The 14,201-nt window shown below is 41.4% G+C and overlaps 1 protein-coding gene across 3 annotated transcripts in view; it reads right to left on the reverse strand.

Annotated features, from left to right (window-relative positions):
• st6gal1 (ST6 beta-galactosamide alpha-2,6-sialyltranferase 1) overlaps positions 1–13,523 on the reverse strand; it is a 39,664-nt gene extending 26,141 nt beyond the window's left edge. For all 3 annotated transcript variants that reach the window (XR_013969980.1, XM_080867916.1, XM_080867917.1), the window contains exons 1-2: positions 13,243–13,523; positions 12,622–12,706 (exon numbers count right to left, since the gene is read on the reverse strand). Coding sequence is in view for 1 of the 3 variants with exons in the window: in XM_080867916.1 (XP_080724042.1) it covers positions 12,622–12,633 (12 nt within the window). In the remaining 2 variants the exon portion in view is untranslated. The remainder of the gene's footprint in view (positions 1–12,621; positions 12,707–13,242) is intronic.
• Positions 13,524–14,201: the final 678 nt, after the last annotated feature.

Consider the following 14,201-nt stretch of genomic DNA (forward strand, 5'->3'; position numbering starts at 1 on the left):
TAGTACTTTATGTGGGCCAAATGTGTTAAGGATAATGTTTATCAATGTAAAATTGCAAAGAACCTTTGAATAGATTATAACATTTTGTAAACAGATACCTCAGAAGCTGTACTGGTAGATCTATGTATGTAAGGTAAAACTTTCCACAGTACTTCCACTTAAGTAACTAAACACATAAAGTCACCCTTACCAATAATCCACTGCTCCTTGAAAAAAAGTAGCACAAACAGACGACTGACTGAGCAATGATAAGTAGAGCTACCCGAGGCCGATACTCAAGCAGAAGAAAATTAAAAGTTGTTGTTTTTGTGGCTCGAAAAATTAAAGAAAGTATGTTTAATAATTCAACAAGACCCGCACCTTCAACACATGTACATTCAAATTTTGGAACAGGCTCAACATTGCTGCTGTTCAATAGTTTTTATCCGTTTGAAAAAGTCATTTTACGGCTTTAATGTTTCCAGCTGATAAGGAGAATGAGTGCGTTTCAAATGTGCGTCCAAAGGCTTTAAACATCTGCTTTGTCTGTAACGACAGTATCAAACTACAGAGCATTGTTTTTACTAAAATTCAACATTTTCCGATGAAAATTTGGCTACTTTTTTTTTTCTTTACTGTAACACCCACCTCAATGCCATTTTTAGGATATTCTTGGTGATCACATTTTTTTCATATTTATGCTTTTGGCACTGAGGGTATCTAATACGCATGTTGTCACTGTGTTTGTACTACCAGCTGTGAGGGCTCTGCTTTTGCTTTGAGCAGTCTGTTTTTATTTTGTCTCGTGAGTGTGTGTGTTTTTCAAACGAGATCCTCGTCAGTTTGATTTTGTTACCACAAACTTTGTGTGAAGTTCACAACAGAGGTAAAGAGATTTAAACACCCCAGTTTAAGGAGGCAGGCAGGGGTTGGACCACCTGCACAGGACAGGTGAAGCAGAGAGTGTCCGGGGGAGATGTGCAACAGAAGCAGAGGGAACATTTTACAAGATGATAAATGGCAGATTTAGATGATTAAGGATTTGTTGACAAGATTAAAAGACACGTCCGTCAGAGTTCAACAACATTACAGTTTGATTAAATAAAAAAGTTTTTAGACTACACAAGGTTCATTTTCTCCTCTGATAGTAATCATATTAAACATGTCAAGAAAGAAAGAGTATAAAGAAAAATAGTAAATGTGTGTCTAATTAAACTCTTCCTGTGAGCCTTACATCATCCTTTAATATGTTTGGTGTTACAAACTTGAAGAAGCACGGAAAAGATCATCAGACATTAATCTAATCAGTTTTCAGCCTTCATTCATATTGAAAAGTTGAAATCTTCCCTGCTAGACCCAAGTGCAGCGTTTAACACCGTCGGCCAGAACATTTTATTACAGCTATTATTAAATGGAGAGTCCTCTTCACACACTGAGGTTAATTATGAAGCTCCACAGGCTTCTGTGCAAAGACCAGTTCTGTTTACATTATACGTGCTTTAGAAGACATAGCATACCACAGGTCAGCTCAGCAACATTTCGACTTTGGCTTGTTTTTTCTGGTTAACGTTAATTACGTAATTTAGAATTAAAGTTTAGTGTTCTTAGCATTTAGGATGGCCGTGGCGAGTAACTCAAGTGCTGTAAACATTTCATGAAACCTCATCAAAAGTTATCTGAGTTGGAAGGGTGGCTGTTAATAAGCCATTCTTAAGGAAGGAGAACAGAGAAAAATAAGGCTGAGGTGTGCCAAATTACACAAGAAATTGACTGGAAAAAGAAATCAGCTGTAATATGTCTTATGGAGTAATGAATCCAAATTTGAAATATGCACGGAAGAGGTCCGAAGAGAGATACAACAGTGAATGTCTATAGCCGTCTTTAACACAGCGTGGATACTCTACCGTGCTTTGAGGCTGGATTTCAGCCAGTGTTGTTGGAGCTCTTATCCAAATTAATCAAATTATGAATGTAGAAAAGTTCCACCAGATTTTGATCGACCATGTAATACCACGTAGTGTCTGATTGGCTTCAACTTCATTTTTCAGTACGACAATGATCGCAAACATACTGCCAATGTAGTCAAAGTATGCCTGGATGAAACAACGCATCAGTCATGGATTGATCTCTCCAGGGTTCGAACCTCAAGATAATCGAAGCAGTGTGGGATCATCTTGACAGAAAACAAAACAAAAGGCAGCCAGCATCCAAAGAAGAGTCTCGGATGTCTTTCAAGAAGACTGCAGAACTAAGAAATTACAAGAAAGCTTACCTATTAGAGTTTAAGCTGTGTTGAAGAATGAAAGGCAGCTTTAACTGGACAAAAGGGGAAAAAAATCCCACATTGACAGCTAACTCAAGAGACAAAAAGCATTAGAACTCAAGTCATTACCTTACTTAAGGATAAATAAGTTAATTAATTACATTAATGCATAAGCAGAAAATAACCTACAGTAACTGCTTTGCGATATGGAAGTGCAAAAGACAACTGAAAGGGAGGATAGTTTCTATATATGTGGTTTCTATTAAGGGACAGAGGAACGATAAGAAACGATAAGAAATCAAGGACAAGGAGTGTGGTGTAGATAAGTGAGGAAATCCGATCATTACTACAAATTTAGTTGAAATTTAAATATTTTAACTATGGTGCCTCCTGTGAGGGCTGTCTGTTTTCCACATTCTGCAACGGTAAAATACGACTTAGAGGCGGATATTTGTTTTACCAAATGGACAATTGCTGTTGACAAAACTCGCCTCATGGTTGACTCTGAGAAAAAAACTCTTTCCCACAGAGGGGAATAAACTTATTTGAATATGAGCTTTTTTCCACTAAGACTTGTTTTATGGGGAGATGTACGAAATTATTTACCGGGTTACAAGCAACGATAATATCGGATGTTGACTCCTCAGCGTCATCATTTTCTATCTATTGAAAAAACTTATTGATAAAGTATTGAAGAAAAAAACTCCTCCTTGGCCCGCGGGGTGTGTGTGTGTGTGTGTGTGTGTGTGTGTGTGTGTGTGTGTGTGTGTGTGTGTGTGTGTGTGTGTGTGTGTGTGTGTGTGAAACAAGATCGCCTGTCGCTGGTTTGTTTTTCAGTCTCTCAAAAGGAAAAGTAGTATTCACTAAGGGATATTTATTCGTTTTTTACACATAGGCAGCCTGTAGGTTACAAGCGGATAGAAAGTTCTTCTTTTCATCACAAGCTATGGTGTATCTTAAAGGTTTTTTACAGCGTCTGTATTATAGGAAAATAAAATACTATTGAAATCTCTACAGGAAGTCACTCTTTATTTCCATTACAAACGCCGGTGCAGCTTAAGAAAGTAAAATTACATCCGCTCTGTCTCTCTATACATCACAGAATCAGCTGCTGCATCACCGCTGTGCTTAGGGAACATGACGCAACAGGTCTGAAAATGACTAGACACTTCCGGAGTATTTCCGGTAGGGTCATAAGGTCCGGATCGAGGCCTTCCATAGTAAATATGCTGTATTTGAATATGTCATATTCAAAGCCTTCTTCTTCTTTGGGAGAGCAGATCTCATCGGACACAGGAACGCTGCTGGGCTGCAGAAGGAAATCCATCTTGTGTCTGTGCCTTAGAAATTGTGACGGACTCCACCTCTCTGCTTTTTTATTCCCCTCCAACAGATGGCGCGCTTCCGGAGGTTTCCCCCCTCCCTTCTCAGGATGCAATTCGACACGCGGGGGGTTTCCCACCCCCCTTCTCCGGATGCGATTCGTCACGCTCATTACACGCTTCCGGGGGGGAGGGGCGGGAGGTCAAAAGGTCGTGATTAGGGCCATCAATCACTTCGGATCAAATTTTGTCATAAGCTGTATGGGATTATCTCTCTCGCCAATAATCAGACTTCACTCTTCTGACCGCTGTCACGCTGTCTGAAGTAACACGCCGACGCTCCGCGCAGCTTTAGCGACTTCAGAGCCTCGCTCTCTCCACACTCTGATGTCTGAGCGATGTTCAGGAGTCGAGGGGCTGTTTTTCTGATAACTGATTGGTCAGTAGGACTAAAACTAAAACTAAACTGAACAAAAAAGTTTGTTTTTTCATTTGAAATAATTCGTTCAGGTTCCTGCAACTGTGACATTTTAGCCCTGTCTTTGTTTCTGTTGATTTGTTGCAACAGAAGTGATTCAGTCACTGAACCATACCAGCAATGTTTAACTTATAGTTGACTAATAAATGATATATGATATGATAAATGATAATTTGTGTATTTCATTACAGATGAGCTTTGCTGCAGGGAATGAAAGTCCTTCTGTTAATCAGCCTTTTTAGTAGGTCTGAGTTTTCCATATTTCTGTTGAGCTCAATCATTCATATCTCTGGTTTTGCATATTTTATCAACATGACCGTCTCATCCATGCTGCCAAACTGTTGCTAAACATCACCAGTGACTGCTGTTGCAATCTTCCTGAGGGTACACTTGTTGTTGTAAGTAGGGCTGCCACAAACGATTATTTGGATAGTCAACTAGTCACCGATTATTTTTGCGATTAGTCGACTAATCAGATCATCATCCATTGGACATACAGCTTATCCCATATGGAAAAGAAATAGTAAAAACTTCTATGATTTACTCATGAAAGTGGCCACTTTCTCATTACTTTCATATGTTGTTTTAGTAAGTATCCAAAACATACAAGTTTCATTATATAATTTTTCAAGGGATCTTATATCTGTTTTCACTCTTATATACTTTTCATACAAGTTTCACACAAGACAGATACAAACTTTATAAGATTTATAAATATCTTTTCCATATGGGATTGCACCAGCAGCATCTCGCCTGAAAATATGTTAAACGTTTATTTTGTGACCCAGAAAGAATAATAAGAGTAACATTAAAACTAACCAGCTGCCGCCATTGTTGGAAACTGAGCTGGGCTGCGCTATGAATTCTGGGACACAGCTTCTTCTTCTTCGGGGTTTAACGGCAGCTGGCATCCTTGTACATGCAGTGCTGCCATCTTCTGTTTCAGTCTGTTATTACACTCTTAAATCCTGCTACTCATTCCTGCGTCTTTTGGGATCTTACAAAGCTTCAAACGACGCGTCGACTATTAAATCAGTCATCGACGATTTTGATAGTCGACGTAATCGTGACTAGTCGACTAATTGTGGCAGCCCTATCGAACACTTAACTGAATAATAAATCTGAAAGACATTTGTACTTTGAGTTTATGGCGTCTCCTCTAATAAAATAAACCCGACAGGCAGCACAGAAAATCCAGGATTAATTCCAGAGTTAGTGAATAATCCCAAATCCTGCGTCATAGTCCCGCCACTGATACGTCATTCGTTTACAGCAGAGCAGGCCGCCTGCACCGTTTCAACCAATCAAACAAACTACACGGCGACACGTCACAGTTTGTTTCTCAGGAAGAGGAGAAAGCTGTGGTCAAGACAGCGAGAGCGAGTTTAGAGATGTGAGCAACACTGAAGGTGTTTGCTGTGTGTAGTTAGTGTGTAGTGTAGTTGTTTTTTGATCATTAATAAATAAATCGATAAATGGGGCTGTTCGATATAACGATATATATCAGATGACGATATAAAAACGTCTATCGTTTCATTTTACGCTATCGTTTGTTTCATGGTGTCGCAAAATAAGCTGTTTACGGCAATATGTTTTCATTATTTTGATGGTCACTGTCGTGGCTATATTAGTTTCTTAAAGTTCTCTCTTTCTCGTATATTTAATATAACCACACTACGGACGGACAAGCGCCTGTTTGTATGCGTTGTCGTTAGCAACAAGGACGGTAAAACCATCGCGTGTCCGCTTGTTTATTTTCCACATAAACCTTTCACAATAAAGCTCAAGATCCTGTTGAGACTTTTCAAAATAAACTGAATCATGTGAAAGATGCAGATTATTTACAGATGAGAAGTAAAAAAAGAGCCGCCAGGTGCTAAAAAATAAACCTTAGACTCAAACGTTAGAACAGGCTTTTCCCCGCAGCACGCCGTGTAATAAATACTCACAAAGGAAACGGCAGCCGTTACAACTTATGTCTAAAAATGTATCGTTTCATGCATCGTTAAAACACTCGACTCCAGCTACACGATGCCCAGCTGGAAACACTTCACACAAGTCGAGCTGCCAGAGATTCACAGAGTTTACAGAAAATGTTACATTTTAGTGATTTATATCGTTATCGGACGATAGAATTCTTATATCGGGATATGAGATTTTGGTCATATCGCACAGCTCTATCGATAAATCATTAGGTCTAACACACACACACACACACACACACACACACACACACACACACACACACACACACACACACACACACACACACACACACACACACACACAAAATTAGTACAAGTCTACCAACAACATCTCCTGAAATGATGATTTTTAGTAAAGAGATAAAAACCATCTTACTTTTTTGAAAAGACGTTCCAACACGTCTGATCACGAGCTCTTCAGCGCCTCTAATAACGCCGGCAAGCAGACTGAGACTCAGCAGCACTAAATGCTGATCACAACATCCTGTTCAGACCACACGTAACAATAACCAATCAGATGTGCGTTACATCAGTTCCACTGATCTTAGCATGCAGGAATAAAAGCACACAAAGTGCTCTGACAGTGTCGGGTTAATGCTTTAAATCAGTATTATCATCATTATGAGATTGTTATTAAATTTAATTTTATTTTCGTGTTGACAACTTCTTCCTGTTCTGATGTCTCAGGGGCAGGCGATGCCCGAGGGACTACAGCTGTGTGCAGTAAACTTGTTCCGTTTGAAAGGCTGCTTTCTGTTTGTTAGAGAAAATATTAGAAAAAGAAATAAGAAATATAGCATCCAAAAAAAAAGGAAATAGCCACAATAGTTGCTATACTCAGGACAAAAGGTAAGAAAACCTGCCTTTGGCTGATTATTTGTGCAACGGTGCTTCTCAGTAACAAATCTTAGACTATTGAAAAGCTGACTTACGTCCTCTGACACGGCGCCTCACTAGTGAGGAGGATGAATTTGTGGGTGGAGCAGCAGAGTTGAGGACGCACACGCAGGCAAACCTTCTGCCAATGACCAGCAGGAGGCGTCTTGGGGCAAGCAGGGCTGTGTTTTTTAAAAATATCGATATATTTTTATGCGAGATATGAGCTGTGACAATATCCTTTATATCTTTATATCTATGTTACGTTATAATTATACTTGTGGAGCCGCAGGTTTGCCTCTCTTTGTCCACTTTTGTCTTTACGCAACGTTACTGGACCTCGCCTCTATCCTTCACTGAACACAACTCCCCCTCCTCCCCCATCGCTTCACCTGCAGGCAGCGACAAGATGGAGACGGCAAATCTCCGTTAACGAGTTACTGCGCATTGCCCCGTGCGTGGGGCTGGACGGCGTCAACGTGTTAACGAGCTAACCGCGCTAACGCCATCTGCACAGCCTAGAATCCTTTCATTTTCTCAAAAGTTGACAGCGCACCTTATGGATGAATTCTGGTTGTGCTTGATGACCGCGAACCGATTTTATGTGCACGGCGCTCAGCAATCTGTCAACAAATGTTTTAGTACAACTTTGGTAAGCTACGGAGCCGCACCGCTTGATGGATTGTCGGAGCATTACGGCTACCGAGGAGCCTCGCGGAGTGATACGTACTGTGCTTCAACGTAATATTACCGTATTGTGTGTTTATAAGGACCATAAATGGCACCTGTAAGCGCCGTGGTTACGAAGAGGATTTCAAACTCCAGGCTGTCAGTCACGCAGTAGAAGTTGGGAACAGAGCAGCTGTGAAACCTTTGTTATTATGCTCAGCGTCTGTTAGTTTACAGTTTGACTGCACAGTTGTGAGCTCTTTGTTATGCACAAAAACAACATTGTTTTCTTTTATTTACGGATCATTATTGTTTAATAAATGCTGATCATTTATTTTTGAGTAATTTTTCATGTACATCTACGCTGTATGTTAATTAAAGTGCCTGTGTGACATCTGGGACACAGTGTGACTAAACTCTCTGTTTGTTCTTATTTTATGGCTTTAAAAAAATATCGAGATATATATCGTATATCGCCATCCAGCTAAAGAATATTGAGATATGAATTTTGGGTCATATCAACCAGTCCTAGGCTGTGTCGTACATCATCACCCACGATAACCTCAGCTTAAATTTCTATCCATCTATCCGGTTGTTCAGTCTGACGTCACTAGCCGTGTCTGGGTCTAAACTCCGCTGCAGGTCCATATATCAAACGATCACTATGGCATTACTGAGAGTTAAAAACTGTCTAAAGTCTTTCATCTTTAATAAAATGATCAGCGTTCTGCTCTACCAGGTGTAACAATTGAGTTTAACATCCAGGCATCCATGAAAACGGAATTTATGACATTTAACGGAGTTAGAAGTTAGCAGGGAGTTAGCTCGCTAGCTTCTATCTAAATACAATATAGCATGTCCTGACTGCGGGGTTTTGGAAACAAATTAAAACGTACAGCTCTGTTATCACTTCCAGCATAAATGAAGACAGAAAACTAAACAGCAGTGACGTTTGTAGGGTTACTGAAGTTGGGCTAGCTGGTATATAATGATGTGCTACGTGACCGCTAGCGACACAGCTATGTTAGCATAATATAAACAAGCTAACTTTTTTTCCACTCGATAAAAGTTAACGTGAGTGTTCTCGGTGGTCAGGAACAAATGTAATCGCATGGCAGGATGCTGTAAAAGGACCAAACTTCAGCCAGGAGAACAACTGAGATAATCCATCCACAATACGAGGTTAGTCATTCATATACTGCTGCATGGGCTGGGCTGTAGTTACATCCTAAGGTTTTAAAAACTGAGCTTAAATAAATGATTAGTGGTAATAAAAGCCGAGGGAGGTCAACAGTGATCACTGACTGTTTTAGGAGCTTTTTGAGATCAAATAGAAGAAAATACAAAACATTAAACATGTTAACAACACAAAAGCCATATTAAACGCAGACTACTTTAGACCCGGAAGTAGGATTCGTCGCGTCATCACTTAACAACCGGATTCTCCTCCGCTTGTCCTTTTCAGGGTCGCGGGGGGGGGGGGGGGGGCTCTCTCTTTTCTCAGTTATTGATTCGGTCTTCAATACCTCCCCCGCTCTCCATATAGATAGCTCCACTGAAACTTGCGATAGGTTCTTGCAGTTTTTTTATTAATAAGATAGAAAGGCTTCGATCTACATCTACCCCATCTCTGTATAATGTCTCATTAACATATACCTCCTCAACTGCTTTTGACCAGTTTGAGGCTGTATGTCTTAACCAGGTGGAAGATCTTTGCAATAGCATAAAGACATCATCCTGCCCTTCAGATGGAGTCCCGACCCATTTTCTAAAAAAGATTATTAAGGTAGTCGGTCCCGACATTTTAACTATTTTTAATAGTCTCAGCCCTGGAGTGGTACCAGCTGGATACAAGCACGCTGTAGTGCAGCCAGTGCAGCTACAAACCTTTCTAAATAGTCATAATATTTTTGAGAAGTTCCAGCCGGGCTTCAAAACCCACCACAGCACAGGAACTGCCCTCCTAAAAATACTTAATGATATTTTATTAATCACTGACTCAGGAGACCTAGCTGTGCTCCAGCTCCTAGACTTAACTGCAGCCTTTGATCCTGCTGACCACAGCATTCTGATCTGGAGCAATGTGGTATCAAAGGTATCCGCTTGGAATGGTTTAGGTCGTACCTCTCCGACAGGACTTTTCCCCTGAGCCTTGATGATTTTATTTCTTCCCCAGCTCCTTTTACTTGTGGTGTCCCGCAGGGTTCCACATTAGGCCCAATGCTTTTTTCAATCTACATGTTGCCCCTAGGCCTAATCTTTAGGAAGCATAACATCTGCTTTCACTCATATGCCGACGACACCCAGATTTATCTTCGGTTTAATAGAAACACCTCCACGCCCATGGAATCAAATGTCTCGACGAAGTTAAAACCTGGATGTCCTCAGATTTTCTTACCTTCAATGAGGATAAAACTGAGGTAATTATTTTTGGACCGAGCTGTAATTTCAATGCCCCAGATCTGGACTTATGCAACCTAACATGTGCTGTTAAAACACATGTAAAAAACCTGGGGGTGTTCTTGGATAGCAAACTTACATTCGAGAAACAAATTAATTCAGCTGTCCAGCGGTCCTTTTTTAAATTAAGGCTCCTATCCAAAGTGAGATCTTTTTTATCTTTTATTAACTTGGAACAAGCAATTCATGCATTTGTTTTAACTCAGCTGGATCACTGCAGTTCACTGTATGTGGGTGTCAGTCAGTCCAGCTCAGCCCGGCTCCAACTTGCTGCAGCTCGCCTCTTGACTCGTGTGAAGAAACACCAACATATTACTCCGGTGCTTGATTCCCTTCATTGGCTTTCAGTGCGTTTTAGAATTAAATTCAAAATCTTACTTTTGACTAATAAAGTGCTAATTGGCCAGGCACCGGACTATTTGTCTGACCTATTGCAGCTGTATACGCCGTCTAGAGCCCTTCGATCAAGCGATCACCTGCTCCTTACCTTACGTAAGTCTAGGATGGTTCATAGAGGAGATCGGGCATTTGCGGTTGTGGCACCGAAAATGTGGAACGATCTACCTCTCCACATTAGAAAGGCCCCAACTGTCACTCTTTTTAAATCGCATCTTAAAACATAGTTTTTTACTCTGGCTTTTGAAACTGTGTGAGAGTTACCAATTCTTTTATCCTAATTTTCTTTTCATTTTCTTACCTGTCGTTGTTTAACTGTTACTCTGTGCAGCACTTTGGTCAGCTCCCTGTTGTTATTAAACGTGCTTTATGAATAAATAAATGAAATCTGGACAGGTCGGCAGCCGGTGGCAGCGCTAACACGTGACAGTTCATTGGTAACTGAATCAGGTGTGAATATGGTTGCCTGTCTCTGCGTCAGCCCTCTCTGTCCGTCCACACTGAGATGGAAAACGCTTTCATTTGAAGACGGTGCTTTCATGTCGCAGTGTGGACAGCGAAAACGGAGACTTTCGAAAACGATGACGCGTGTTAGTCATATGATGCAGTCATGTGACCAATTAAACTACGACAGCGGAGGGCAGCAGTTGCTGTGTTTGCTCTCAGCTCTGACAGCCCTATTAAAGGTTATTATCAGTCTGTACGTGCTACAGATCAAACTCTTTGATTCTCACTCGCTTTTGCGTTTCATGTGCAGGACTGGAACGTAAGCGTTTTCAGCCGTGTGGACGCCGAGCGCTTTCAGACGAAAACACCGTTTTAAATCTATCCGAGTTAGTGTGGACGTAGCATCTGTCTGTGCTCACACTTTGTTTCAACACGTTCACTTCAAATTATGAAGCGTGTCTTCAGTGCGAGCCGCTCGGCGAGAAACAGCCTTCATTCACTCGCACTTAGAAATCAAGCTGGAGGTGTCAGCGCCACAGCAGTGGGTGCTTTCCCACAAACGCTCTTATTGTGAAATAATTTGGTGATAATAATCTGATGATTTTCCTTATTTGCTCATTTTAGGTTTTATTAAATAAAAAGTTTTTAGCATCTGAGGCGTTTTGCATCCGAGCGGCTTCGTCCATCTGCAGGTCACCAGCTTATCCAGCCTCCAACATGATCCCGTGAACGGAGGCAGCATCAGTTTAGTGCTGCTGACTGCAAACAGATGTTGTGATAGGGCATCTGATTAAAGATGTTAAGACAAATCCCCCCCACACACACGCATCTTTGAGAAGATACTCACTCTGGAGCTGAAACGGCTCTTTAAAGACGCCAGGAAGTGAAGACTGACACAAAATGGCCTCTTCTCTCTTCACGAGATCACAAAATCAAGCTGCTCCTCACACAGAGAGCAGAATCGTGTGTGTGTGTCATGCAAGGAGATATGAACACATAAACTACCCGTGATTAAAAAGGCCGGCGGGTGCGTGTTTTAATCCGTCCGCTGAGGGAGGTTGGCAGCGGCGTCACAGCGCACAGCAGCTGATTGGTCGGCTGCAGTGGGACATTTACGCCTCAGATCACATCTCCTGAAATCCTCACTGAACACAGGCGCAGCAGTTTAACGCAGCACTCACTGGTTTGACTCTAAATGAGCAAAATCCTCACACGTTCCCGGCTGGTTGGAAACAGGGTGCACGGTGAAATCTGGCCTTTTTTAATTAATGTTGCATATTTGAGCTTCATTAGTATGACAGACTTCCAATGAAACTTGAAGGGCATAGATCAAGGTCTTAACATCTTCATGTACTTCTACAGTCATAGTTTGAAGGTTACTGAACTTTTGTGCAGTTTGACGGTCGATGGATCGATCCTGCAGACGCAGAAACGGTTTTGCTTTGTGAAGAAACACCTCGCTGCTGCGCTGCGTCCTGTTTACTATAACAGCTGCTGTGCCACCCCTGTGATGTTTGTACTGATACTCAGCGCAGCTGAAGCTGTGTGAATGAAACTCGACACCCACAGCATCTGCTGCTGGTACTACTGCTGACTCTGTGAGTCAGCTTCATCACAAAGCACACGTTTCTGAGCGCAGAGAGGCTGAGATTTCAAACACAGGCTCAGAGAGGACGGATTTATATCGCTCGGAGGATTCAGAGCAAACACTGCAGATGACCTGAGAGGGCGAAGTGAGCACATTACCTTGTAGGCCATGGCTCGTCTTAGTGCGTTGATCGTATTGATGGTTTGAAACAGGATGCTGCTTTCAGCGCTCACCTCATTGCTTCTGTGGAAAGGAATATATACAGTAAACACAGGGTTCATACACATCCAGTCCACTCTTTCTTTCACAGTTTATCTAAAATAAACTCTTAATGAAGGAAACTGGAGCAAACGTGTTAGAACAAAAAATAAAATGTTAAGCTGCAGTCTAGTTTAGTAAAGACTCATAATAAACGTGTCAGACTGTGTTTTTATGATAGCTTCCTGATAAATGTGCAGCACGTTGCTTTGTTCTGTTATCACTGCTGCATTAATGCACTGTGGACTAAAAGGCCTCAGGAGCACTTTTACTGTCTGCTTCACTCACGATGGCACCAGGACAGACACATGATGCTGCTGTTGGACAGCAAAGATCAGAGTAATGGAAGAAAGGAGGACATTTAAAAACGTGTGAAAAATAACAGGTTCAATGATGATGCTGCACAGTAGATACAGAGCACAAGATTATTAATGACTGACAAGAATAAAGTAAATACAGTAGCACATGCCGGGCATTGGCTCGGCACAGACACATCAACAGAGAGAGATGTCTGAGGTGACCTGCATAGGTGATGCTCCTCCGCTCGCCTCCTGCCTCTGATTTGTGGACGCTAAGGCTCCGAGCAGCTTGTTGTTCCCGCCGCCATGTTTCCGGTGATTCGCGGTCCTGCTGTCCGTCCGTCCGGTCCGAGGCCGCTGTCCGCATGCATGAGCGGAGGCCGGGAGCGGTGAGTCCTCCTCTCTCGTTTTAGCCCCTCTCTTTTCTACTGTCTTTCTCTGTGACGGTCACCATGCAGGCTGCTCCTGCTGCTGCATCGAGCAACAAGCTAGCGCTGACACGACCGGCGCATTTCCGGTGAGATTTTCAAACATAAATAATACATTTAAGTAAATTAGTATGGAAGTTACATAGCACCTTTTTAGACTTTCACAGAAATAATTTAGAAATAAATAAATAAAATAATATTGCACGTTTAGTAGAACATACATAAAATTGTGGAAAGAAACATAATCTTAAAATTAACTGTGAGACAGTTTGAAGAAGAGATTTACCAGTTTAACAGATTTAGAGAAGTGAGAGAGGATGTACATGACAATACCTTGCTTTTCTTTTTGTCACACTTTTTAAGATCATTAAATACATTTTAATATATTTAACACAAAGCTAATCCAAGTAAAAACAAATTCGATTTATGTTTTTCTTTATTAAGAGGAAAAATCCAGCCAAGCCTTGTTAAAAGTAATTTTATTGCATTTTTTTGATGATCTGAAACATGTAAGTGATGAATGACAATATCTGAAGCTGGTTCTGCAGTTATGGCAGTTATGGCACAGGGAAGCTCTTCTTCCCCGTGCTTGCCAAGTGCTGCTTTAAGGGATCATCTGATCATTGTGGTTTTCTCTGTCTGGTGCTGTGGGGTCTTTACTTTAACTGTACTTTGATCTTGCCTTGGGATGGCTGCTGTATAAATGAAACATCTTCTTCAGTCACTGGTGTCACATGCATACTTAAACATTAG

This window comes from Rhamphochromis sp. 'chilingali' (genome assembly GCF_963969265.1).
Source record: "Rhamphochromis sp. 'chilingali' genome assembly, chromosome: 19".
NCBI classification, from domain to species: domain Eukaryota; kingdom Metazoa; phylum Chordata; class Actinopteri; order Cichliformes; family Cichlidae; genus Rhamphochromis; species Rhamphochromis sp. 'chilingali'.